The sequence below is a fragment of the Oncorhynchus keta genome, chromosome 16 (genome assembly GCF_023373465.1).
Source record: "Oncorhynchus keta strain PuntledgeMale-10-30-2019 chromosome 16, Oket_V2, whole genome shotgun sequence".
Classification (NCBI taxonomy): domain Eukaryota; kingdom Metazoa; phylum Chordata; class Actinopteri; order Salmoniformes; family Salmonidae; genus Oncorhynchus; species Oncorhynchus keta.
Window position 1 is genome coordinate 18,112,556 of NC_068436.1, and position 26,321 is coordinate 18,138,876.

Sequence of the window (26,321 nt, forward strand, 5' to 3'; positions counted from 1 at the left end):
GGGGGAAGAATGTCTCTCGTAAGAGGGCCAAGGCTCTGTGAGGTACAGCTGTCGTAGGTCATCCCACTTTCACCCCATTCTGTCTGACAGGCAAGCGGAGGGTTTAACTCAGGGACCCAGTAGGAATATGGAACTGATTGTAATTCATTCTTAATTCTCATTCTATGACGGAATGGAACCAAGCTGTGAGCTTTAAGCTCCACCCCAGTGGTGAAGCAGTCTATTAGTTGAACCACATGCAAAACGAACTGAATATAACACAGCCGTGCAGTAAGGTGAGGTAAAAACCAGAACAGACTGATAACTGAGCCTAAGATGTTTAAAAATTGTCTATGTAGAAGTAAGAATACTGATAGGACTTTTGTCTATAACAATATATCCACTCTGGACAGACCGAGACACAGAGACACTCACTGGACATCACAGGAGGTTGGTGGGACCTTAATTGGGGAGAACTGGCTGGTGGTAATGACTGGAGCAGAATACGTGGAATGGTATCAAATACATCAAGCACGTGGTTTCCCGTCTCTCTTAAGACCATCCAGTTTTGATTTCTATTTGCCATATATTTTAAACTGTGCTGTTTCACAAACGTTCTCCACCTATATACATCCACGTGCCTTACACAAACAACACCAGGCGCGTAACAACACCACATTGGCATCCCCACAACAACAACAGCCATTCCCACCTCTCAGCTCTCGTCTTCTTACCTGTGTCCTGCCTGAACTGGTGCATCGACTGCAGGTCTAGGATGTAGGGCGAGAGGCGGTTGTCGACTTGGCCTAGCACGACGCTCCCACCACGGGGATCGCTTCGTATCACCGCCTCGATGTGGTGGGAGACGGTCGGGCTGTAGGGCCGCCACCGCCCGTGTTCGTTGAGCCATTCCCACACGACCACAGCGGACGCATGGAGCATGGTGGCCCTGGAAAGAGAAGTGAGAAAATACTCCTCTGTTAGCAACCATGATTTAAAAGAAGGCGCGACGTTGTGTTTACATCCGGAACCAGGCTAGACTTTTTTGTTCATTTGGATTTGGCTACAAAGTAGCCAGCCTATCGCTGTTTATTGAAACGAGGATCGATGTCTCATCACTGATTCCAACATCACTTGGCTCAATCTAGCCTATACGAAGTCCCGTAGTTTCTAAGTTATATGGGCTTGAAGCTAGGTGATATCTACACACAAATACAGGTCTCCTTAAATGAACAAAGAGGATCTTACATTTAGTCAGCCGGCGACGTGCTAATGTGAAGGAGCGCAGCATCTGGGCACAAACATCCGTGTCATGGTCGAACACGGAGAAATCTGATTTTATACCCGGTTGTGATGCCTTCATAAACCGTGGACAGGCAAAGAAACGGAGAGAGTGCTCCTGTTATTCTCGTTGAAAGACTTGCTTTTCAGTCACGTTCTAGCATAAAGAAACAAAATGTGTCCGACTGATTCTTATAAATCCCTTTGGCAGAGTCACTTGTTGCGCAAGTGGCGAGACCAAGCTACACTTCTGGAGTGGCGAGAGAAAGGAGCTCCGTTCCAGTCGTTGGGGCGTCGTGTGCTGAACTGTTCCAAACTGACATCCAACACCCCTCTCGTAATAGACCTACCTACCAATACCCGTAACTCCCGGATCGAGCTTTCACAAATCTTTGAAACCGGCTGGACAGGTATATGCTACGCAGAGAGAACGGATTGGGTGTACAGTTGCATTCAGTACAATACAATTTCATTCACTACCAGGCACAACATGTTTGTGGGCGATTACTCAGCTCTTTGTGATCATTGGCTAATCATCGCGTCATTTTCCCTAGAAACAGTACAGTCGGCCTATTGAACATGTTTATTACATATCATTACTGTAACTATGTATCGTCCCACGGGTGGGAGATGGGCTACATTAGGCTACAAGTAAACCAATTGTGTCAATTACTGTACACAACTACCTAGGCTGAGCACAAGAAAGAACCCATTCAATAGGAAAACGTTCCGGTATCTATATAGGTGTTTTATAGCCTCTCTATTGACTTGTCCAAGTTCAGAGAAAGGCGACTTGTTATGATAGAAGTGATTATGATGTATTGTGATCATGGATCATTTGGATCGCATGTTTACGCACGGGCTAGTCCTTTTTATAAACACAATCAAAACGCAAACAACAAATGCAGCATTTTATTGGTATTTGAAAATCACATATATTGTTGACCTATTCACTAGTTACTTACGTTCGTTGCGTTGGAGGCTTGGTTTTAGAAATGGGTTCAAAACCAAGACTAACTATCCGCCCGTCTTCCACACGCATGTTTCTCATTTACAATCCTCAAGTGGCTTTAGTGATGGAAAAAAATACGCCTTTTCATAAATCCATAAAATACAATTCAATTAAATTCCTGCGCGTATTTATTGGATATCGAATTCGAGTTCCATGGTGGAATTGATTCAGTTTTCCAGAGCAAATATTGGACATATTTGATGTCCTCTGGCTAACCATACGTATCCGTCTCTGTATTCCGAAACTGAATATGTTCCATTCCGGAGGCTGGTACCTCCGTTCTATTTCTATACCACGCCCAAAGCCATAGGAGGCTGTCTATAGCAAGCCCGTCATGTGCATTGATTTCCCAAAGTAGTAGTACGCCACTGGTGCAGATCTGCCCTGAAGTTATCCCAAATTGTAAATGCATTGGCAAGTACAAAAATAGCAAGGTGTATAGTGTTGCCTTACAGGCTATGCCAACTGCAGGTGTATTTATTTGTGTGTCCATTCTGTGTTATTTTACTTGTATATACAGTTGAAGTCAGAAGTTTACATACACCTTAGCCAAATACATTTTCACAATTCCTGACATTTAATCCGAGTAAAAATCCCCTGTTTTATGTCAGTTAGGATCACCACTTTATTTTAAGAATGTGAAAATGTCAGAATATTAGTAGAGATACTGATTTATGGAACACTATCTTTTATTTCCTTCATCACATTCCCAGTGGGCCAGAAGTTTACATACACTCAAATAGTATTTGGTTGCCTTCAAATTGTTCAAAACTTGGGTCAAGCGTTTAGGGTAGCCTTCTACAAGCTTCCCACAATAAGTTGGGTGAATTTTGGCCCATTCCTCCTGACAGAGCTGGTGTAACTGAGTCAGGTTTGTAGGCCTCCTTACTCGCACATGCTTTTTCAGTTCTGCCCAAACATTTTCTATAGGATTGAGGTCAGGGCTTTGTGATGGCCACTCCAATACCTTGACTTTGTTGTCCTTTAGCCATTTTGCCACAACTTTGTAAGTATGCTTGGTGTCATTGTCCATTTGGAAGACTCATTTGCAATTATGTTGGGAACCAGTATACCACGGCTAAAGGCTGTATCCAGGCACTCCGCGTTGCGTTGTAAAGGGACAGCGGATTTTGGTCATAATACCACACCCCCTCGGGGCCTTATTGCTTAATTATCCACTTGAGCGCAACAAATGACAGGCTACAAACAACTTCTGAAAGGCTTGTTGACAAATGTCGTTCTTTGACGCCATCTAGTGGTTGAAGTTGAAAACACATTGCAAGTCAGAATGCAGGATATTGTTGTTGTCTTTATCGTGTTGATTTAAAATACTGATATAAGGATGTTTTACCAATAAAATTAAATCGATCAATTGAGGTCTTTGCAAGCAACCATATATATTTTTAGAATGCTAATAGAACTCTAATGAAAAACTATCCATGCCACAGTCAAAAACAGTCTGCGTTTCAGGCTCAACAGAACAGGGCTCCATAGCTCAGGGGTTAGAGCACTGGTCTTGTAAACCAGGGGTCGCGAGTTCAAATCTCGCTGGGGCCTGTACACTTTTTTTTCTTCCCTTTAATCGGATCAACACGTCGGTCTTTCACGTCCTAAACTTGGACAAGACAAAAAATAACTGCCACGATGCATTAGTCTCATTTTATTTTTGCTCACGTTAATGACGTTAATAAATGACGTATGTTGATCAGAGGAAAACAATGAATTGCCAATAAATGAAGATTAAAGGAACAACACAGAGGCTGAGAATAGCTTTTCCGTGCATATTGACACTTACAAATGGCCAATGGTGTATCTTTGCATCGGTAGGGTATTATTATCAACACGTACACATTGCCAATAGTGTATCTTTGCGCCGGTACTAGGTTAGCCGACCACAGAATGAAATGGAACACTAGCGAGATATGATGTAGCTACAGTAACGAGCTAAACTAACGTTAGTATAACCAAAGATACGATAACTGTCCCTATTCACCTGTGGGTAAAACCAAAGCTCTATTAATCTGTGTTATAAACGCTACGATGCTGCCTGCAATACCCTTACAGTAACGTTAGCTATGGGGTTGAAAAGTGCCCTTGAGCTGAGCAATACAGAAACAATGCGCTGTAGTAGCGAATAGTCGCTTTCCGAGCAAGTCGAGACGTGATCTACCCTACGACTTTTTAAAATCAAAATCTTTCCACTTTCTCTGCCAGTCAGAGCCCGGATAGCTCAGTCGGTAGAGCATCAGACTTTTAATCTGAGGGTCCAGGGTTCAAGTCCCTGTTCGGGCGGTAGTTTTTTTTTTTTTTACCGCTCTCGGTTGCCTTCTTCCTCATCTGCATAGACAGAACGAACGTTAACGAATATTATTATCGGCCTCGATAGCTTCTGTGACTGAGGTTAGTTGGAATCATGTTGGGAAATACATGCTATAACGTTACATCTGGTGTTAGACTTGTTAACTTTAGCTAGCTCGACAAACCCATCAAAACCATATTTTCAAGTAGAGAAGGACGCTTTTTAATACACAATACAATGTGTGATATTTAACAATTTTTCAAATAAGTGAACTGAAATTAAGAAAGCCAACCAAATTTTCCAACCGAACTAGCGATCGAGCTAGCGAACACGGTGCTCTCTAGTTAGCTAACGTTATCTAGTTGTATTGGATAGCTGCAAACAAGTCTGATACGTTGTGTGACATTATAGTAACAATACATTAACGCAATAATTACACCTAAAGCGTCGACTTCTCTTATAACTTACACGAGGGACAGTGTTTTAGTTGGTGTGTTCTTGCCTCACATTATTTAGCTAGCAGGCACATAACCAGCGCCAGGTCATGAAATCCCTCCGCCACAACCGCAGTGCCAAACCATCAAAGGCGCTACATGTTCAATCTGATGTCTGCCTTGGCTGTCAAGCATTTACCGTGATATGGCCTCTACAGAAGTCAGGGCATGTATACTTATTATACTATGCGGAGCAGCGCAGGGCTGTTGTGAAGGAAGATCAAATCAAATCACACTTTGTCACATGCGTCAAATACAACACGTGTAGACCTTAAAACTTGTTATGGATGGGGGCAGTATTGAGTAGCTTGGATAAATAAGGTGCCCAGAGTAAACTGTCTGCTACTCAGTCCCAGAAGCTAATATATGCATATTATTAGTATATTTGGTTAGCAAACACTCTGAAGTTCCTAAAACTGTTTGAATGATGTCTGTGAGTATAACATAACTAATATGGCAGGCAAAAACCTGAGAAAAAAATCCAACCAGGAAGTAGGAAATCTGAGGTTTGTAGTTTTTCAACTCATTGCCTATTGAATACACAGTGTCTATATTGCATATTGCACTGCCTAAGGCTTCCACTAGATGTCAACAGTCTTTAGAACCTTGTTTGATGCTTCTACTGTGAAGTGGGTGGCGAATGAGAGGGGATTGAGTCAGAGGTCTGCCAGAGAGGCATGAGCTGACCACGTGTGTTCACATACATTACACATAAGAGTAAGCTTGCTTTCCATTGCATTTCTACCGACAAAGGAATTCTCCGGTTGGAACATTATTGAAGATCTATGATAAAAACATCCTAAAGATTGATTCTATACATCGTTTGACACTTTTCTACGGACTGTAACGGAACTTTTTGACTTTTTGTCTGCAGGCGCGTCATGATTTTGGATTACTGGGCTAAACGCGTGAACAAAAAGGAGGTATTTGGACATAAATTATGGATTTTATCAAACATTTATTGTGGAACTGGGATTCCTGGGAGTGCATTCTGACGAAGATCATCAAAGGTAAGTGAATATTTATAATGCTATTTCTGACTTCTGTTGACTACACAACATGGTGGAAATCTGTTTGGGTTGTTTTGGTCTCTGAGTGCTGTACTCAGATTATTGCACGGTGTGCTTTTTCGGTAAAGCTTTTTTGACACAGCGGTTGCATTAAGGAGAAGTTTATCTAAAGTTCCATGCATAACAGTTGTATGTTTTAGCAATGTTTATTATGAGTATATCTGTAAATTGATGTGGCTCTCTGCAAAATCACTGGATGTTTAGGAACTACTGGAAAATAACGCGCCAATGTACACTGAGATTTTTTGATATAAATATTAACTTTATCAAACAAAACATACATGTATTGTGTAACATGAAGTCCTATTAGTATCATCTGATGAAGATCATCAAAGGTTAGTGATTAATTTATCTATTTTTCTGCTTTTTGTGACTCCTCTCTTTGGCTGGAAAAATGGCTGTGTTTTTCTGTGACTAGGCACTCACCTAACATAATCGCTTGGTGTGCTTTTGTCGTGAAGTCTTTTTGAAATCGGACACTGTGGTGGGATTAACAAGAATTGTATCTTTAAAATGGTCTCAAATACTTATGAGATTTCTGTTGTTTGAATTTGGCTCCATGCACTTTCACTGGCTGTTGTTATATCGATCCCGTTAGCACGATCTCAGCCCAAAGAGGTTTAACCAACAGTGCAGTTCAAGAAGAGTTAAGAAAATATGTACCATATAAACGAAAGTAAAACATAATAAAAAGTAACACAATAAAATAATGTAAATAGTCCGGGTGGCCATTTGGTTAATTGTTCAGCAATTATGGGGGCTTGAAGCTGTTAAGGAGCCGTTTGTTCCTATACTTGATGCTCTGGTACCGCTTGCCATGCGGTAGCAGAGAAAACAGTCCATGACTTGGGTGACTGGAGTCTCTGACACTTTTTTGGGCTTGGATGGAAAGGAAGCTTGGTCCCAGTGATGTACTGGGCCGTATGCACTACCCTCTGTAGCCTTACGGTCAGATGCCGAGCAGTTGCCATACCAGGTGGTGATGCAACCGGACAGGATGCTCTCGATGGTGCAGCTGTCAAGGAAGGGAGTTTATGTTTATACAAGACCTCCCGACCTCACCTACCTTCAACCAATCATGCCCTCTGCATTATTACAACATTTGAGAGGCCATGGCGATACGGTATGGAGCTCAAGTTGGTCTCTGCATGGCTCCGGGGGCCCGCAATTCTGTCACACCATCCATAGGGCACCTCAGACCACATTTTCGGATCAAGCACCAATTGGCTCTTAGCTTTGGGTAGTAAGCGAATTAACGGAACCGAATCACATTGGTGAAAGAGTTGTTCACTTGGCTCCCTGATTTGCATACTGCTACTTCTCCTTTTTGAGCTATTTATTTTTTCTGCAGATACATTACAAACTAATTGTAAAGAGGGTGAGTCCTCACTGCAGAAACAATAAATAGTGAGGAGATCACAGCAATCTGGTGCATGTAGATTTTTTTTAAGTGCGTAAGAAAAAATACATTGTTTTTGCAGGACATCTAATAATTTGGCCAGATCTGACATATGGACCGGCTCGGAGCCAAATGATCCGGCTCACTGAAAAGACTCACCGAAAATGACAATCACTACAAAAGTTACAGGTGCTTGCGCCAGTTTCTCAAAACAGTTGACACAGGTTTACACTTTGTGAACAATAATATTTCTTACATTTGATCAAAGAAACGTAAATATAGCAAACATTCTTTATAATCATTTAGCAAATACATATATTTATTACGCATCATGTAATACGTTATAATAATACATTCATCTGTTATCGAGGATCCTTGGGACGTGCCTACCCCACAGAAGTTGAAATGTAAAATAGTTAATGTAAGGATTAAAGTATTGCTTGTGGATTAAGGTTAGGATTTAGGGTAGGGACGTCCCAAGTGTATCACTGACCCAAAAATAATCATAGTTTACTTTAAAATTATGGTGTACGTCTGCCCTCTTGTGGGGATATTGTCTATTACACATACTGTGATATCCCCTTTGATATCAAGCAAGGCCAGATTAAGTGACATTGATCTTGACTAGTAAACCTTCCAGTTACAATATCAGTAGCACCACCACCAGAGAGATGAATGATTCCTCCTTTATACCCTACCAGCTTCCCTTTCATATTCACACACTCAAAGGATCCTCCTTTATACCTCTCACCCCCCAATAAAATGCTTATGCTGGTGTAAAATCTCTAGCTTTAAACTGGAAGACTAGGCAGAACATCAGCAAAGACTGGGCCCTAGATAAAATAAACCCTGTATCATTTGATTCAAGGCAATCAAGCTACAGTCATTGGCTACCGATTCATATAGTAAACTATGATAGGAAGACATCCACATCCACTTCAGTGAACATAGAACATTTCATCCAACATTTCACGACAACAAAGAAGTTGGCAACCAGAACATACTACCTTCATACATAACTCAACTCCCTGTGCTACTCTTCTCCTGCTCTAGCAGTGTCCCACTTTCAGCTACTGGGAGATGGAGCTCCTCCTCTTCCTCTGTGCGTTCATCGATCCCCTCAGGACACGTGGCCTCATCAAGATGATCATCACAACAACTCTGGATTCTTCGGACTTCTGACAACGGTTGGCTGTCCTGAACTGGAACAGGAAGATCCTCAATGGACAGATGTGCTGGTGATGCTGTGTTGATCATCGTGGTGTCCTCTTTTCCCGTGACTGTGAAGCCCACTGTTGGCTGTCTCCTGTTTCTCTTGTGAATCGCCAGTAACACGAGCACACAAATGATTAACAGAAGTAGAATAATTATTCCTATCACTGTTACCCTAATCCTTTCTCTATCAATCATTGCAGCCTCCGATCGCTTTTCTAGAGAAAGATAGAAAATAGTAGTGTTAGTGCAGCAAAGATAAGGGAAATGACAACAATATTATACTGAAGCAATAAGGCCCGAGGGGGTGTGGTCTTAGGCTGATATACCACGGCTGTCAGCCAATCAGCATTCAGGGCTCGAACCACCCAGTATATAATCTCAACTAGCGAAGACAACAATACAAAACAGCAAGACTGCCATGACTAAATACTATTCTCTTGAAATATTACACTAACACTACATCTACTACTATGATAATAATAAGACAAAGAACAATGTCTATACGTTAAAAAGTGAATATTAAATACAATACTTAAGTGAGAAAAGAATTCAATAGACATCCCACCTTTAACAGTGAGAGTGACTCCATGTGGATATCCTGGCTTACTATCCTGGTTGAAGAAGCACAGGTAGGTCCCCTGGTCAGACGAGCGTACACCGGTGAAGGTGAGGGACAGGTCACCCTCTCCGTAACCATCCCTGGTCACTGATGTCCTGTCGATGAATCCAGGTCCAAAGGTAGTATTGGTTGGGTCAATCTTCAGCACAGTCTGTCCATCTTTCTCCCACTGGACATACATTTTACCATCGGTTGCCTGCTTATTGGTTGAGCCATAGCAGTGAAGTGTGACATTATCTCCGACGTGAGCTGATATTTCTGTCGGGACTGTTAGATGATGAGGGAGAAGAGGGGTGGGCCTTGAATGGTGTGCCATTATGAAAGTAATTGAATTAGATATAGGTCTACATGGAATGTATGACAATTAAAGTGAATGGGGAAGGTGCTGGGGGTTAAGGTTAGAGAGAAGGTGCTGGGGGGGGTTAAGGTTAGAGGTTAGAGAGAAGGTGCTGGGGGTTTAAGAGAAGGTGCTGGGGGATTAAGGTCAGAGAGAAGGTGCTGGGGGGTTAGAGAGAAGTTGCTGGGGGTTAAGGTTAGGTGGGGATTAAGAGAGAGAAGGTGCTGGGGGGTTAAGGTTAGAGAGAAGGTGCTGGGGATTAAGGTTAGAGAGAAGGTGCTGGAGGATTAATGTTAGAGAGAAGGTGCTGGGGGTTAAGGTCAGAGAGAAGGTGTTGGGGGTTTAAGGTCAGAGAGAAGGTGCTGGGAGTTTAAGGTCAGAGAGAAGGTGCTGGGGGTTGAGGTCAGAGAGAAGGTGCTGGGGGTTAAGGTTAGAGAGAAGGTGCTGGGGGTTAAGTTTAGAGAGAAGGTGCTGGGGGTTAAGGTCAGAGAGAAGGTGCTGGGGGTTAAGGTCAGAGAGAAGGTGCTGGGGGTTAAGGTTAGAGAGAAGGTGCTGGGGAGAGAAGGTTTAAGGTCAGAGAGTCAGAGAGAAGTGCTGGGGGTTAATGTTAAGGTCAGAGAGAAGGTGCTGGGGGTTAGAGAAGGTGCTGGGGGTTAAGGTCAGAGAGAAGGTGCTGGGGGTTAAGGTCAGAGAGAAGGTGCTGGGTCAGAAGAAGGTGCTGGGGGTTAAGGGAGAGAAGGTGCTGGGGGTTAAAGGTCAGAGAGAAGGTGCTGGGGGTTAATGTGCTGGGTGGTTAGGTCAGAGAAAGGTGCTGGGGGTTAAGGGGGGAGAAGGTGCTGGGGGTTAAGGTCAGAGAGAAGGTGCTGGGGGTTAAGGTCAGAGAGAAGGTGCTGGGGGGTTAAGGTTAGAGAGAAGGTGCTGGGGGTTAGAGAGAAGGTGCTGGGGGTTAGAGAGAGAAGGTGCTGGGGGTTAAGGTCAGAGAGAAGGTGCTGGGGGTTGGGGGTTAAGGTCAGAGAGAAGGTGCTGGGGGTTAAGGTCAGAGAGAAGGTGCTGGGGGTTTAAGGTCAGAGAGAAGGTGCTGGGGGGTTAAGGTCAGAGAGAAGGTGCTGGGGGTTTAAGGTCAGAGAGAAGGTGCTGGGGGGTTAAGGTCAGAGAGAAGGTGCTGGGGGTTTAAGGTCAGAGAGAAGGTGCTGGGGGGTTAAGGTCAGAGTGAAGGTGCTGGGGGTTAAGGTCAAAGAGAAGGTGCTGGGGGGTTAAGGTCAGAGAGAAGGTGCTGGGGGTTAAGGTCAGAGAGAAGGTGCTGGGGGGTTTAAAGTTAGCGTAGTGTGAAAGCCAAAAGGAGAGGAGTGGAGGATGAGGGAATGAAGGATAAATGGACATGAGTTGAATATTACAATATTGCTTCACATCTGCAACATCTTACCCAGAACATCTAGCTTCACATCTGCAACATTCAATATGTAAAGTTGTGTCATGTCTGTTCAGCTTACCCAGAACATCTAGATTCACATCTGCAACAGTCCGTTTATCACAGACACACTCATATGAGCCCTTGTCATTGTACACCGCAGAGCTGATTGTGAGAGAGAGGTCTTTGTTGATTTCCACCCTCTTCTCAAAGCGCTTTCCTTCAATTAATTTTCCTTGGTCAATCTTGGCAACGTCCTGGCCATCCACAATCCTCCAAACGATGCCAATGTCACAGGTTGCATTGCAAGGGAGAGTGACAGAGTGCTTCAAATTCACAGTTTTAAGAATGATACCATTGCCAATCGAGGGGCATTCTGTGGAAATGGTCGGGAAGGAAAATAAATACAAGGATTATAATGTTTACATATTTGTATCCAAACTAAATCCTCCACATATTTAACATTAGGCTAATACAGTGAACACGCTCAATGATGTTGATCAAGAGGCCAGTTAACACAAAAAGAACATAGTGTATCTAAAATGATTCATTTAGGAAAAGCGTACCAAGAAGGCCAACCATCAATGTAAAAACACAGTAGAAGAGTTCCCAACCCATGCTGTGCTCTACTGCCCCAGGATTCAACATCTGTGAAATTGAACAAGCATTTTAAGATGTGGATTATTGTTGTTATGCCTAAACTATTTAGCCTACACTAAAATAGTAGCCTACTAAGAAACTATCGTCTTTGTTGCATAACGTTTTGCTGTGGTTTGCTACGGTGTGCACTACTGCTTGGGTGTGCACTATACACACCTATAAAAAAAACTTTCTCTTCAGACCATTGCCGTCCATTAAAACAACATTCATTCATCACATACACCTTACAAACTAAGAAACAAGTATCATATTCCACCCCCGACCCCCAAACAAACAGATTTTCAATAGAATATACTTAATTTACCAAACTATAGATTTTTTACCTAGGGCGTTGTCCTGAGAAATAACTACTTTCGTTTTCTTTTTCTTCATTGGACTATTTAAGGCGCATTACCGCCACCAACTGGACTGGAGTGTTAACCAGAGACAGGAAGGTCTAAATCCTACCCATGATTCTCATCTCCGTAAGGAAGCGAAATACATAATTAAATACTACAGCCGCTGAAGATTTTCCCAGCAGTTCACTTAATATTGGCTCTTTAATTTGTTTATTTATTTTGCACCCCGTTATTTTTATTTCTACTTTGCACATTCTTCCATTGCAAAACTACCATTCCAGTGTTTTACTTGCTATATTGTGTTTACTTTGCCACCATGGCCTTTTTTGCCTTTACCTCCCTTCTCACCTCATTTGCTCACATTGTATATAGACTTGTTTATACTGTATTATTGACTGTATGTTTGTTTTACTCCATGTGTAACTCTGTGTCGTTGTATGTGTCGAACTGCTTTGCTTTATCTTGGCCAGGTCGCAATTGTAAATGAGAACTTGTTCTCAACTTGCCTACCTGGTTAAATAAAGGTGAAAAAAAAAACATTACTCCTTAAATCTAACAATAATCTCCCCCTTTCCCTCCCATATTGCTGGCACTGAAATGGAACATGTTCCACTGTCTCCATCTCCTCCTGACAGTGATGACATCACCCAGTCGGTTGTTTTCCTACCAATTTCAATGTCCTGTTGAGCCTTGTGTTTCCCAGTCTCAGCCTTGTGATTACACTTTCCTCCCTGCCCCCTCTGCCTGAGGACCTCCCTGCCCCCTCTGCCTGAGGACCTCCCTGCCCCCTCTGCCTGAGGACCTCCCTGCCCCCTCTGCCTGAGGACCTCCCTGCCCCCTCTGCCTGAGGACCTCCCTGCCTGAGGACCTCCCTGCCCCCTCTGCCTGAGGACCTCCCTGCCCCCTCTGCCTGAGGACCCCCCTGCCCCCTCTGCCTGAGGACCTCCCTGCCCCCTCTGCCTGAGGACCTCCCTGCCCCTCTGCCTGAGGACCTCCCTGCCCCTCTGCCTGAGGACCTCCCTGCCCCCCCTCTGCCTGAGGACCTCCCTCTGCCTCCCCCCCCTCTGCCTGAGGACCCCCTGCCCCCTCTGCCTGAGGACCTCCCTGCCCCCTCTGCCTGAGGACCTCCCTGCCCCCTCTGCCTGAGGACCTCCCTGCCCCCTCTGCCTGAGGACCTCCCTGCCCCCTCTGCCTGAGGACCTCCCTGCCCCCTCTGCCTGAGGACCTCCCTGCCCCCTCTGCCTGAGGACCTCCCTGCCCCCTCTGCCTGAGGACCTCCCTGCCCCCTCTGCCTGAGGACCTCCCTGCCCCCTCTGCCTGAGGACCTCCCTGCCCCCTCTGCCTGAGGACCCCCCTGCCCCCTCTGCCTGAGGACCTCCCTGCCCCCCCTCTGCCTGAGGACCCCCCCCTGTTCCACAACTCTTATACTGCCTGAGGTGTCCTCCCTGCCCCCTCTGCCTGTCCCTGCCCCCTCTGCCTGAGGACCTCCCTGCCCCCTCTGCCTGAGGACCTCCCTGTCCCCTCTGCCTGAGGACCTCCCTGCCCCCTCTGCCTGAGGACCTCCCTGCCCCCTCTGCCTGAGGACCTCCCTGCCCCTCTGCCTGAGGACCTCCATGTCCCCTCTGCCTGTTCCAGGACCCCCTGCCCCCTCTGCCTGAGGACCTCCCTTCCCCCTCTGCCTGAGGACCTCCCTGCCCCCTCTGCCTGGGACCTCCCTTTCCCTTCTGCCTGTCCCTCCACAACTCTGCCTGAGGACAGGTGCCCCCCTCTGCCTTTCCCTGCCCCCTCAGCCTGTTCCCCCACATTTTCCTAGATATGTGGGGGGCAGGTGTCTTCCCTTTCCCTTCCTGTTCCACAACTCTTATACAGGTGTCTTCCCTTTCCCTTCCTGTTCCACAACTCTTATACAGGTGTCTCCCTTTCCCTTCCTGTTCCACAACTCTTATACAGGTGTCCTCCCTTTCCCTTCCTGTTCCACAACTCTTATACAGGTGTCTCCCTTTCCCTCCCCACAACTTTCCCTTCCTGTTCCACAACTCTTCTACAGGTGTCTCCCCTTTCCCTTCCTGTTCCACAACTCTTATACAGGTGTCTCCCCTTTCCCTTCCTGTTCCACAACTCTTATACAGGTGTCTCCCTTTCCCTTCCTGTTCCACAACTCTTATACAGGTGTCTTCCCTTTCCCTTCCTGTTCCACAACTCTTATACAGGTGTCCTCCCTTTCCCTTCCTGTTCCACAACTCTTATACAGGTGTCATCCCTTTCCCTTCCTGTTCCACAACTCTTATACAGGTGTCATCCCTTTCCCTTCCTGTTCCACAACTCTTATACAGGTGTCCTCCCTTTCCCTTCCTGTTCCACAACTCTTATACAGGTGTCCTCCCTTTCCCTTCCTGTTCCACAACTCTTATACAGGTGTCATCCCTTTCCCTGTTCCACAACTCTCCCCTTTCCCTTCCTGTTCCACAACTCTTATACAGGTGTCTCCCCTTTCCCTTCCTGTTCCACAACTCTTATACAGGTGTCTTCCCTTTCCCTTCCTGTTCCACAACTCTTATACAGGTGTCTCCCCTTTCCCTTCCTGTTCCACAACTCTTATACAGGTGTCCTCCCTTTCCCTTCCTGTTCCACAACTCTTCTACAGGTGTCTCCCCTTTCCCTTCCTGTTCCACAACTCTTATACAGGTGTCCTCCCTTTCCCTTCCTGTTCCACAACTCTTATACAGGTGTCTTCCCTTTCCCTTCCTGTTCCACAACTCTTATACAGGTGTCTTCCCTTTCCCTTCCTGTTCCACAACTCTTATACAGGTGTCTCCCTTTCCCTTCCTGTTCCACAACTCTTATACAGGTGTCCTCCCTTTCCCTTCCTGTTCCACAACTCTTATACAGGTGTCATCCCTTTCCCTTCCTGTTCCACAACTCTTATACAGGTGTCCTCCCTTTCCCTTCCTGTTCCACAACTCTTATACAGGTGTCTCCCCTTTCCCTTCCTGTTCCACAACTCTTATACAGGTGTCTTCCCTTTCCCTTCCTGTTCCACAACTCTTATACAGGTGTCCTCCCTTTCCCTTCCTGTTCCACAACTCTTATACAGGTGTCTTCCCTTTCCCTTCCTGTTCCACAACTCTTATACAGGTGTCTCCCTTTCCCTTCCTGTTCCACAACTCTTATACAGGTGTCTCCCCTTTCCCTTCCTGTTCCACAACTCTTATACAGGTGTCCTCCCTTTCCCTTCCTGTTCCACAACTCTTATACAGGTGTCCTCCCCCTTCCTTTCCCTTCCTGTTCCACAACTCTTATACAGGTGTCTCCCTTTCCCTTTCCCTTCCTGTTCCACAACTCTTATACAGGTGTCTTCCCTTTCCCTTCCTGTTCCACAACTCTTATACAGGTGTCTCCCTTTCCCTTCCTGTTCCACAACTCTTATACAGGTGTCTCCCTTTCCCTTCCTGTTCCACAACTCTTATACAGGTGTCCTCCCTTTCCCTTCCTGTTCCACAACTCTTATACAGGTGTCTCCCCTTTCCCTTCCTGTTCCACAACTCTTATACAGGTGTCTCCCCTTTCCCTTCCTGTTCCACAACTCTTATACAGGTGTCAGGTCCCTTTCCCTTCCTGTTCCACAACTCTTATACTCCCCTTTCCCTTCCTGTTCCACAACTCTTATACAGGTGTCCTCCCTTTCCCTTCCTGTTCCACAATACAGGTGTCTCTTATACAGGTGTCTCCCCTTTCCCTTCCTGTTCCACAACTCTTATACAGGTGTCTCCCCTTTCCCTTCCTGTTCCACAACTCTTATACAGGTGTCTTCCCTTTCCCTTCCTGTTCCACAACTCTTCTACAGATGTCTCCCCTTTCCCTTCCTGCTCCACAACTCTTATACAGGTGTCCTCCCTTTCCCTTCCTGTTCCACAACTCTTATACAGGTGTCTCCCCTTTCCCTTCCTGCTCCACAACTCTTATACAGGTGTCCTCCCTTTCCCTTCCTGTTCCACAACTCTTATACAGGTGTCCTCCCTTTCCCTTCCTGCTCCACAACTCTTGCCATTTGTTTTTAACCACTGTTCTCATAAACCCTTGGCTTCTGCTTTACTGATGGACAAATCCATTTCAACATTAGGATGTTTGAGAGGCTGCTTGGCGATAGCATCCACCTCCTCATTCCCCTCTACTCCCACATGAGCTGGTACCCAGAGGAACATCACAAACACCCCCGTCTGTTTCACCCTATACAAGCACTGTAAGACCTCATACAATACACCCTGTCTGCTCAGAGACACACATGAATTTAAGCTCATCAGTGCTGCACAGGATTCAGACTAGATGACTACCCTGTCATCCTCACCTCCTCCGCCCACTCTGCAGCCAAGAGTATGGACTTCTCCATTGTGTAAACAGATAAATGACCTGTTGCTCTTTTCGTCACTGCCACCTTAAACTCTAAAAGCTGTTCCTGTCCTGCCTTTTTTAGGGTCATTAGATCCATCTGTGAATATATTAAAGAAAGCATAGTACAGTGTAATTAAATGTTAACTTTCACAACTGAATCTACTCCTTCCTCAACATCTATTAGCCTCTCAAGCAACCCTAGATATATCACTAGCTGAGGGAACAACCAAGGTGGGAGAGCAGGAAAACCACGACGGCGACACCGGTAAACAGTGTCCTTTGCTCCCGCTTGCGCAACACCTGCCCTCACCGTTAACAGAACTGCATGAAAACATTGCTGGGGTCGAAGGACACTGTCTATCGGTGTACGGCTAGCTAGCTACCGTTGTCGCCACCTTCTTCTGTAGGGTTTGTCGGTGATTGGCATCAAACGTTATTGTGCATCACCGACTGTACTGGAGCGAACCCCCCCCCCCGCCTCCTTCATGTCATAGTTTTAAAATGTACAGTACAACTATAAAGAGGGGTTCCTGCAGATGCAAGAATGCCCACATGTTATTTAACTAGGCAAGTCAGTTAAGAACAAATTCTTATTTACAATGACGGCCTACCCTGGACGCTGCTGGGTCAATTGTGCGCCGCCCTATGGGAGTCCTAACCACGGTCGGATGTAATGCAGCCTGGAATCGAAACAAGGACTACAGTGACGCCTCTTGCTCTGAGATCCATTGTTTCAGACTGTTGCGCCACTAGGGAGTCCTGAGTGTAGGAACGCCCAGAAATGCGGTCCGCAATTGCACCCTTCTTGGTTGTCAGCCTATAGCCATGTGCTCTTTGGATGTATACAAATGAACAAATACATAAAACATTTATAAAAAATGAATACATTGTTGCATTGATCCATTTGCTGCGATAATAAGGGATAGAGATGATACGATATAGGATTTGTATTTGATAATTTCCTTGAAAAATAACTTGTACACATTGTACACATGAGTCCTCCAAATCAGGTTAATCATCAATATCACCGTTAATGATGATAGTGATAACGCAATTATTTATATTTTGCAAGTATGATTACCTTTTGAAACAGACGTCATGTTCTGAATTTGTTCAGCACATTTTGTTGGATCATACCGGTGTCAGGGTCGTGTAGTTGCTTACAACGACCACTAGATGGTAGTGTAGCCTCATTCCTTAAACCCTTGCTCAGTTAGAAATCAATCTGACCCCAGTGGTGGTAACTCTTATCCGCAGAGGACCTGCTGGGGAACTTTTGTTACCGCCAGGCAATCACTCACCTCATTCAACCAATTACAGTCTTGGTGGAAGGCTATGACTACTTGTGCTGACTGTGTACCTCGACAACCGTGTTTGAGGATGGAATAACCTCTGGGCTATGTGGTTGTCTTTGAATCTGGGACGTGTCTTTCCATGTTGATGATACTGTACGTTGGTCTGACTCTATGCTTAAGGGCCTGAAATAGTCAAACGGTGGTTCAAAGAGAATGAGTCAATGTTGAACTAATGTTTTACTAAGGTTGAATTTCCGTCTCTCTATGACTCAAGTCTCTGCCCACAGAGAAGCCATTCAGATGTCATGTCCAGACAGACTGACTGTAAAACCACCAGTCTGTGTGGCCGCCCAGCAGAGAACTGGCTGGGGGAGAGGGATCAGGGCCAGATGGGACACATTTGGGACGTGAAGTCACTGGGAGGTGTGTGTGTGTGTGTGTATGTGCGTTAGAGCTATAGAATGTCTTATAATATTATTATGTCAACTTTAAGACAACCTTCATGCAAGCCATGTTTTTCTTCATGTTGACACATACCATGTCTTCATCACTGATAATTCCTGTTGTCACAACACTAAACGTCTCATGCGCTTGTCATGCATTTGTAATCAGGTCATCGACACAGACAGAGCTACCATGGTTACGTCCCAAATGGCACCCTATTCCCTATGGGTCCTGGTCAAAAGTAGTGCACTATGTAGGGAATAGGGTTCCATTTAAAACTTCTTGTGACTCCCAAACCCGCATGCGGGAGCGTAATCATTGCCTGAAACTAATTAGCATAACACACTGAACACACCTCAGCAGGGTTGGGGTCAATTCCATTTCAATTCCAGTCAATTCTGAAAATAAACCAAATTCCAATTTCACGTTTTGCTCAGTGACAAGCATTAAAGAGAATTTGACTCCCAGAATTGCCTGGAATTATAATGGAAAGGACCCCAACCCTGCACCTCAGGTTTCACAACACCACAGAAGGTAACATCACAACTAGAGGAATTCCAGTGTTGCTGTATTACGATGTCTCTCCCACACACTTTTACTCTGCCATCCTCTCCTCTTTCTCCCTCTCTCCACCCGTTTATCAATTTGCGAACCCTCCTCCACACCATTCTCAAAGGATTTGTCTGGAACATGTCCCTGGTGCTGACTCTAGGTCAGCGCTTACCGGGGCGGGCTCAGGGATGTTTGGTTTCCAAGAAGAGACACACACATACTTGGACGCATAGATACACACACATACACGTAGACGCATGTATGCTCACCCAGATAGATGCACAAACACACACACAAACACACACTCACATACTGTGGATACCGATGCATGCACGCACGCACCCTTGTACACACACACACATACACACACACACACAGAGTAACACGTGTGTGTGAGTTGGAAGCTCTATTTGATCTTTGGTTTCACAGAAACCTTTCAGAAGAGAATGTGGAAAGCTCTTGTTGTCCACGTGACTGAGGGTTGTCATTGAGAGGGAATGAATGTGCTGCCGTGTACTGTATAATATCTGCACATGATCTAGATTTAGAGTACAGCGTATGTGGGTGTTCACGCAAGTTTGTGCATGTCACTTCTGTTCATGTACTGTATGTGTGGCTAATCCCTGTGAAGGCATAGTGTGTGTCAGAATCCCAAATGGCATCCTATTCCCTATTTAGTGTGCTACTTTTGATCAGGACCCATAGGGGTGCCATAAAGGATGCATCCTATGTGTATGTAACATTTCTTCCACTCCCGTTGCCTCATCATAAATTAAAACACTTTTTTTTTTTACACTGCATTGATCTAAAACACGTGTATCAAATGTGTGTACAATCAACATGTTCATACAGCATTTGAGGATGTGTGTCTCTGGGAATGTGGGCATAAAACACATACAGTGTGTGTGTGAGCTGCCCAGTGAGAGCCCAGTGTGTGTGTGTGTGTGTGTGTGTGTGTGTGTGTGTGTGTGTGTGTGTGTGTGTGTGTATGTGTGTGTGTGTGTGTGTGTGTGTGTGTGTGTGTGTGTGTGTGTGTGTGTGTGTGTGTGTGTGTGTGTGTGTGTGTGTGTGTGTGTGAGAGCCCAGTGTGTGTGTGTGTGTGTGTGTGTGTGTGAGAGCTTCCCAGTGAGAGCCCAGTGTGTGTGTGTGTGTGTGTGTGTGTGTGTGTGTGTGTGTGTGTGTGTGTGTGTGTGGGGGTGTGTGTGTGTGTGTGTGTGTGGTGGGAAAAAGCGCCAACCCCACCCACCTCATGCCCACAGATGGCCCCTGCTGGCTTGAACGGCATGTGAGAGGAACACGAGAGGGGTCAAAGTCCCCCCTCTGCCCAGCCTCAGACCCTGTGACAGTCCACCCCCTCCAGCTGTGGCCACAACAGCCCCTTTGTCCACCTCTGCCATATGAACCAGTTATGTAAGACGGACTGTGAGTGAGATCACCATCTATGTACCAAGCAAGCCTCCGCCTGCTGCCTGTCCACCTCTCTCTGGACCTCTCTCTGGACCTCTCTCTGGACCTCTCTCTGGACCTCTCTCTGGACCTCTCTCTGGACCTCTCTCCGGACCTCTCTCCGGACCTCTCTCTGGACCTCTCTGGACCTGGACCTCTCTCTGGACCTCTCTCCGGACCTCTGGACCTCTCTCTGGACCTCTCTCTGGACCTCTCTCTGGACCTCTCTCTGGACCTCTCTCTGGACCTCTCTCTGGACCTCTCTCTGGACCTCTCTCTGGACCTCTCTGGACCTCTCTCTGGACCTCTCTCTGGACCTCTCTCTGGACCTCTCTCTGGACCTCTCTCTGGACCTCTCTCCTCTCTCTGGACCTCTCTCTGGACCTCTCTCTGGACCTCTCTCTGGACCTCTCTCTGGACCTCTCTCTCTCCGGACCTCTCTCTGGACCTCTCTCCTCTCTCTCTGGACCTCTCTCTGGACCTCTCTCTGGACCTCTCTCTGGACCTCTCTCTGGACCTCTCTCTGGACCTCTCTCTGGACTCTCTGGACCTCTCTGGACCTCTCTCTGGACCTCTCTCCGGACCTCTCTCTGGACCTCTCTCTGGACCTCTCTCTGGACCTCTCTCTGGACCTCTCTCTGGACCTCTCTCTGGACCTCTCCTCTCTCTGGACCTCTCTCTGGACCTCTCTCTGGACCTCTCTCCTCTCTCTGGACCTCTCTCTGGACCTCTCTCTGGACCTCTCTCCGGACCTCTCTCTGGACCTCTCTCTGGACCTCTCTGGACTCCTCTCTCCTCTCTCTGGACCTCTCTCTGGACCTCTCTCTCTCTGGACCTCTCTCCGGACCTCTCTCTCTGGACCTCTCCGGACCTCTGGACCTCTCTCCGGACTCCTCTCTCTGGACCTCTCTCTCTCTGACCTCTCTCTGGACCTCTCTCTCTCGGACCTCTCTCTGGACCTCTCTCTCTCTCTCTGGACCTCTCTCTGGACCTCTCTCTGGACCTCTCTCTGGACCTCTCTCACTCTCTCTGGACCTCTCTCACTCTCTCTCTGGACCTCTCTCACTCTCTCTCTGGACCTCTCTCTGGACCTCTCTCTGGACCTCTCTCACTCTCTCTCTTGCTCTCCCTCACTCTACTGTACATGTTGTTTGTGAGGAGAAAATGAAAGAGAGAGAGAGAGAAAGAGAGAGAGAGAGAGAGGGGAGGGAGTGAGAGGAAGGGAGCGAGAGAGAGAGAGAGGGAAGGAGAGGGAGTGAGAGGAAGGGAGAGAGTGAGAGGAAGGGAGAGAGAGAGAAGGAGGGAGTGAGATGAAGGGAGAGAGAGAGCGAGTGAGAGGAAGGGAGAGAGAGAGAGGGAGGGAGTGAGAGGAAGGGAGAGAGAGAGGAGAGAGAGGAAGGGAGAGAGAGGGAGGGAGAGAGAGAGAGAGAGAGAGAGAGAGAGAGAGAGAGAGAGAGAGAGGGAGTGAGAGGAAGGGAGAGAGAGAGGGAGGGAGTGAGATGAAGGGAGAGAGAGAGAGAGAGAGCGAGTGAGAGGAAGGGAGAGAGAGAGGGAGTGAGAGAGAGGAAGGGAGAGAGAGGGGGAGTGAGAGGAAGGGAGAGAGAGAGAGAGAGAGAGGGAGGAGTGGAAGGGAGAGAGAGAGATAGAGAGAGAGAGGGAGAAGAATGGAAGAGAGAGAGAGAGAGAGAGAGAGAGAGAGAGAGAGAGAGAGAGAGGAGAGAGAGAGAGAGAGGAGAGGAGAGAGAGAGGAGAGAGAAGGGAGAGAGAGAGAGAGAGGGGAGAGAGAGAGAGAGAGAGAGAGAGAGAGAGAGAGAGAGAGAGAGAGAGAGAGAGAGAGAGAGAGAGAGAGAGAGAGAGAGGGAGAGAGAGAGAGAGAGAGAGAGAGAGAGAGAGAGAGAGAGAGAGAGAGAGAGAGAGAGAGAGAGAGAAGAGAGAGAGAGAGAGAGAGAGGAGAAGAAGGGAGAGAGAGAGAGAGAGAGGGAGGGAGAAGGGGAGAGAGAGAGAGAGAGGGAGAAGAAGGGGAGAGAGAGAGAGAGAGAGAGAGAGAAGAAGGGAGAGAGAGAGAGAGAGAGAGAGAGAGAGAGAGAGAGAGAGAGAGAGAGAGAGAGAGAGAGAGAGAGAGAGAGAGAGAGAGAGAGAGAGAGAGAGAGAGAGAAGAAGGGAGAGATAGAGGTATAATCCAGGGGTAGGGTACAGTATGACCCCAGGCTAAGCTGCCTGTCTGAGAGAGAATGTGGAAACAAACTCTCAGAGCCATGGTAAGGTAGTTCAGAGTTACGACAAAACCAATGTTTGGGTAATGGTGTACTGCTTATGGCACTCCTTTGGCCCGAAAAACCTTAACGGGGAACTTTTGGGGGGCAGCCTACATGAGACCATTGTGAAGTGCATTATCATATTAAATGACATCAGAAACCAAGTCAACAACTCCAATCCACCTGAACACTCAACATTTCAAAACAGCAGCCAATGACCCAACTAAGACAACACTCTTTGTTTAATACATTTAATAGTGCACGTGACTGTGATTAATCTGTACAGAAATAATATTAATAATACAAAATATAAAATACATTTCTAATTTCTGTAACTTAAGCGTAACATTTACAATAAAATAAACATGGTACAAAAAAAACATATCTGAGGTATAAATATATTTTTAAATTAAATGTCATTGTCATGCGTTACTCATATCTGACGGCATACAAATAATGTACACAAACGTTAAACAATACAACACAATGAAGGTGTACTTGGTTACTATTAGTCTTATACTTCATTTAAGGTAACAGACAGACAGACAGACAGACAGACAGACAGACAGACAGACAGACAGACAGACAGACAGACAGACAGACAGACAGACAGACAGACAGACAGACTTACAGAAAATAAACCTGCGCATGTAGATTATTTTTCCTTCTTTAAACCAGACAAACATTCCCTGCACTTTCTCCTCCTCTATTTACAGTAAAACCTGTAAAATCCCACACCTTTATAAAAGGACCTTCTCTTTTCTTTGTTTTCCATTAATTTCTTCTTTTCTATTTCTTTCCCCCCAGGTTTTTTTTCTCTGTGAAGCAGAAGACTACCCTGACTGCTCTTGTACATCGTACGACAAAAGTAACAACCTGAAGTGTTCCTTTCATCAACGTTTATCCTACAAATGGCGGCCATTTTGGAATCCTAGCCCTGTTGATTGTTGTGTATTCTCGGTGCTCTTTTAAGCAGTGGAATCAATCAAAAATGTTCTGTGACTGTCTGCTTTCTTTAAGCTTGGTCCATCAGAATCTAAGTCTCCATTTTAGTTTTGGTGGGCGATTTTAACCCTCTCAACCAATTGGTGTTCCAGCCACCATTTTGCTTCTGTTCCATCCTTTAAACCCACTCTATACTAGCTTTCCCTAATGCCATTTAACCAACTAGCAACTCACCATACCCCACTTATCAATACAAACTCAGATATTGCATATTTTCAATACATTCACACAACTGTTAGCCCATATTATCCATCCGTCCGTCGAAAAATACAGTATCTTCCTGAAAACTATGTCGTGGACATTGCCTCTGCTGTAACAGGATAAAAACACTTGTGCACGAGTACACGCGCGCGCACACACACACACACACACACACACACACACACACACACACACACACACACACACACACACACACACACACACACACACACACACACACAGAGAGAGAGAGAGGAAACAGGAAAAAGCAACATGAACAGATGCAGGATATAGTATATACACACTATATTGCAGCTGGGAGCCAGTGCATGAAATATGTCTAATTAATCAACCATTCATCACGCACACACACACACACACACACACACACACACACACACACACACACACACACACACACACACACACACACACACACACACACACACACACACACACACTAACCTTCTCTCTTCTCAGAAGCCCCCCTCCCCTATAGATTCTCTTTTTACTAATCCGTGACATCACATCCTGTGACGGTGATGTCACATCCTCTCTGTAAAGGTATTATGCTTGTTGGATGAGTGACACCATACTTCCATTTCAGACACATTTACTTTGGTTGTGCCGCCCGCAACGCACCACCTAGCACAAGAACCACAACACAACTCTGCAAGGCCGTTCCAGGCCTTGCAGGACCCCTCGGAGGCAGTAACCCCACCTGGTCGTTGATGACAGTCTACGGATGACCACAAAGTCTGTTCAAAGTCTCTCTGTCCAGGACACAAGGGTATGTCTGTCAAGAGCTTGAATCATGTCAATGAGTCAATGGGTTGTCCTCCCCCAGTCAACCCCAACCAGCATCAGGGCTGTAGTGAATTAGGGGCTGAGGTGGGGGTGGATAGAGAGTCTTTCGGTTTCCAGGGTGTCGCCCCTTCTTGTGACTTTGGTCTCCAAGTCAAGTGGAGCTGCCTGGCCTTCACTTATCCATCTGGGTGGTGAAGGACTGGCGTATCCGCACCACCTCACTGGCACACAGGTGTCCATACAGTTTATTGTACCACTCTGGGAACCGACCCCTGGAAACAGACAGAGAGGAGATGTTTTAGCATCAGACCAGAGTTACTTTGATTTAGAGAGGAGATGTTTTAGTATCAGACCAGAGTTACTTTGATTTAGAGAGGAGATGTTTTAGTATCAGACCAGAGTTACTTTGATTTAGAGAGGAGATGTTTTAGTATCAGACCAGAGTTACTTTGATTTAGAGAGATGTTTTAGTATCAGACCAGAGTTACTTTGATTTAGAGAGGAGATGTTTTAGCATCAGACCAGAGTTACTTTGATTTAGAGAGGAGATGTTTTAGTATCAGACCAGAGTTACTTTGATTTAGAGAGGAGATGTTTTAGTATCAGACCAGAGTTACTTTGATTTAGAGAGGAGATGTTTTAGTATCAGACCAGAGTTATGATTTAGAGAGGAGATGTTTTAGTATCAGACCAGAGTTACTTTGATTTAGAGAGATGTTTTAGTATCAGACCAGAGTTACTTTGATTTAGAGAGATGTTTTAGTATCAGACCAGAGTTACTTTGATTTAGAGAGGAGATGTTTTAGTATCAGACCAGAGTTACTTTGATTTAGAGAGGAGATGTTTTAGTATCAGACCAGAGTTACTTTGATTTAGAGAGGAGATGTTTTAGTATCAGACCAGAGTTACTTTGATTTAGAGAGGAGATGTTTTAGTATCAGACCAGAGTTACTTTGATTTAGAGAGATGTTTTAGTATCAGACCAGAGTTACTTTGATTTAGAGAGGAGATGTTTTAGTATCAGACCAGAGTTACTTTGATTTAGAGAGGAGATGTTTTAGTATCAGACCAGAGTTACTTTGATTTAGAGAGGAGATGTTTTAGTATCAGACCAGAGTTACTTTGATTTAGAGAGGAGATGATTTAGTATCAGACCAGAGTTACTTTGATTTAGAGAGGAGATCTTTTAGTATCAGACCAGAGTTACTTTGATTTAGAGAGGAGATGTTTTAGCATCAGACCAGAGTTACTTTGATTTAAAGCTCTCCTCTAGTTCCCTTGAACATTTTAGTTCAGAGTTGAGCATGTCTAGCCTTTATTCTGCTGTTTCTATTCTACTGGTTCTATTCTACTGGTTCTATTCTACTGGTTCTATCCTACTGGTTCTATTCTACTGGTTCTATTCTACTGGTTCTATCCTACTGGTTCTATCCTACTGGTTCTATTCTACTGGTTCTATTCTACTGGTTCTATCCTACTGGTTCTATCCTACTGTTTGTATTCTACTGGTTCTATTCTACTGGTTCTATTCTACTGGTTCTATTCTACTGGTTCTATCCTACTGGTTCTATCCTACTGTTTGTATTCTACTGGTTCTATCCTAATGTTTGTATTCTACTGGTTCTATCCTACTGGTTCTATTCTACTGTTTCTATCCTACTGTTTGTATTCTACTGGTTCTATCCTACTGTTTGTATTCTACTGGTTCTATTCTACTGGTTCTATCCTACTGGTTCTATCCTACTGGTTCTATCCTACTGTTTGTATTCTACTGGTTCTATCCTACTGGTTCTATCCTACTGGTTCTATCCTACTG

The 26,321-nt window shown here is 45.5% G+C and overlaps 3 protein-coding genes, 2 long non-coding RNA genes and 2 other non-coding genes across 14 annotated transcripts in view; 4 read left to right on the forward strand and 3 right to left on the reverse strand.

Moving 5' to 3' along the window:
• LOC118378322 (E3 ubiquitin-protein ligase DTX1-like) overlaps window positions 1-2,529 on the reverse strand; it is a 55,889-nt gene extending 53,360 nt beyond the window's left edge. The window contains exons 1-3 of the mRNA XM_052464922.1: window positions 2,226-2,529; window positions 692-928; window positions 590-596 (exon numbers count right to left, since the gene is read on the reverse strand). Coding sequence (XP_052320882.1) covers window positions 590-596; window positions 692-928; window positions 2,226-2,311 — 330 coding nt within the window. The 5' untranslated portion in view covers window positions 2,312-2,529. The remainder of the gene's footprint in view (window positions 1-589; window positions 597-691; window positions 929-2,225) is intronic.
• The window catches only part of LOC127908011 (uncharacterized), a 110,930-nt gene extending 99,741 nt beyond the window's left edge, over window positions 1-11,189 (forward strand). Inside the window, exons 2-3 of the long non-coding RNA XR_008065882.1 lie at window positions 10,741-10,880; window positions 10,936-11,189. This is a non-coding gene — a long non-coding RNA (uncharacterized LOC127908011). The remainder of the gene's footprint in view (window positions 1-10,740; window positions 10,881-10,935) is intronic.
• trnat-ugu (transfer RNA threonine (anticodon UGU)) lies at window positions 3,757-3,829 on the forward strand. The gene has a single exon. It is a non-coding gene; the product is annotated as a tRNA-Thr (tRNA).
• trnak-uuu (transfer RNA lysine (anticodon UUU)) lies at window positions 4,492-4,564 on the forward strand. The gene has a single exon. It is a non-coding gene; the product is annotated as a tRNA-Lys (tRNA).
• si:dkey-22i16.9 (uncharacterized) lies at window positions 7,812-12,157 on the reverse strand. 2 transcript variants are annotated; one of them, XM_035758259.2, is made up of 5 exons: window positions 12,097-12,157; window positions 11,680-11,761; window positions 11,196-11,489; window positions 9,315-9,635; window positions 7,812-8,964 (listed from the first exon to the last, which is right to left on the reverse strand). In XM_035758259.2, the coding sequence occupies exons 2-5, from the start codon at window positions 11,759-11,761 to the stop codon at window positions 8,555-8,557; spliced, it is 1,107 nt and encodes a 368-aa protein (XP_035614152.2). In that variant the 5' UTR covers window positions 12,097-12,157; the 3' UTR covers window positions 7,812-8,554. The 2 variants fall into 2 exon arrangements, with proteins under 2 accessions (XP_035614152.2, XP_052320880.1); XM_052464920.1 differs by having other exon boundaries at window positions 12,078-12,137.
• A 2,070-nt stretch (window positions 12,158-14,227) lies between these two features.
• LOC127908010 (uncharacterized) lies at window positions 14,228-16,106 on the forward strand. 7 transcript variants are annotated; one of them, XR_008065881.1, is made up of 4 exons: window positions 14,228-14,526; window positions 14,756-14,837; window positions 15,124-15,205; window positions 16,079-16,106. It is a non-coding gene; the product is annotated as an uncharacterized LOC127908010 (long non-coding RNA). The 7 variants fall into 7 exon arrangements; XR_008065876.1 differs by lacking the exon at window positions 16,079-16,106 and adding an exon at window positions 15,997-16,049; XR_008065880.1 differs by lacking the exon at window positions 16,079-16,106 and adding an exon at window positions 15,783-15,810.
• A 6,621-nt stretch (window positions 16,107-22,727) lies between these two features.
• Window positions 22,728-26,321, reverse strand: part of dlc1 (DLC1 Rho GTPase activating protein) — a 52,142-nt gene continuing 48,548 nt past the window's right edge. The window contains exon 15 of the mRNA XM_052464927.1: window positions 22,728-24,777. Within this exon, the coding sequence (XP_052320887.1) occupies window positions 24,678-24,777 (100 nt within the window). The 3' untranslated portion in view covers window positions 22,728-24,677. The remainder of the gene's footprint in view (window positions 24,778-26,321) is intronic.

What these genes read in the sequence shown, in the direction of transcription:
- si:dkey-22i16.9 (XM_035758259.2), bottom strand. Translation starts at nt 11,761, where the DNA reads ATGTTGAATCCTGGGGCAGTAGAGCACAGCATGGGTTGGGAACTCTTC. An exon ending in ATTGATGGTTGGCCTTCTTG is followed by an intron (nt 11,490 to 11,679) that starts GTACGCTTTTCC and finishes CCATTTCCACAG; the next exon opens with AATGCCCCTCGATTGGCAAT. An exon ending in AGTCACTCTCACTGTTAAAG is followed by an intron (nt 8,965 to 9,314) that starts GTGGGATGTCTA and finishes ATCTTTCTCTAG; the next exon opens with AAAAGCGATCGGAGGCTGCA.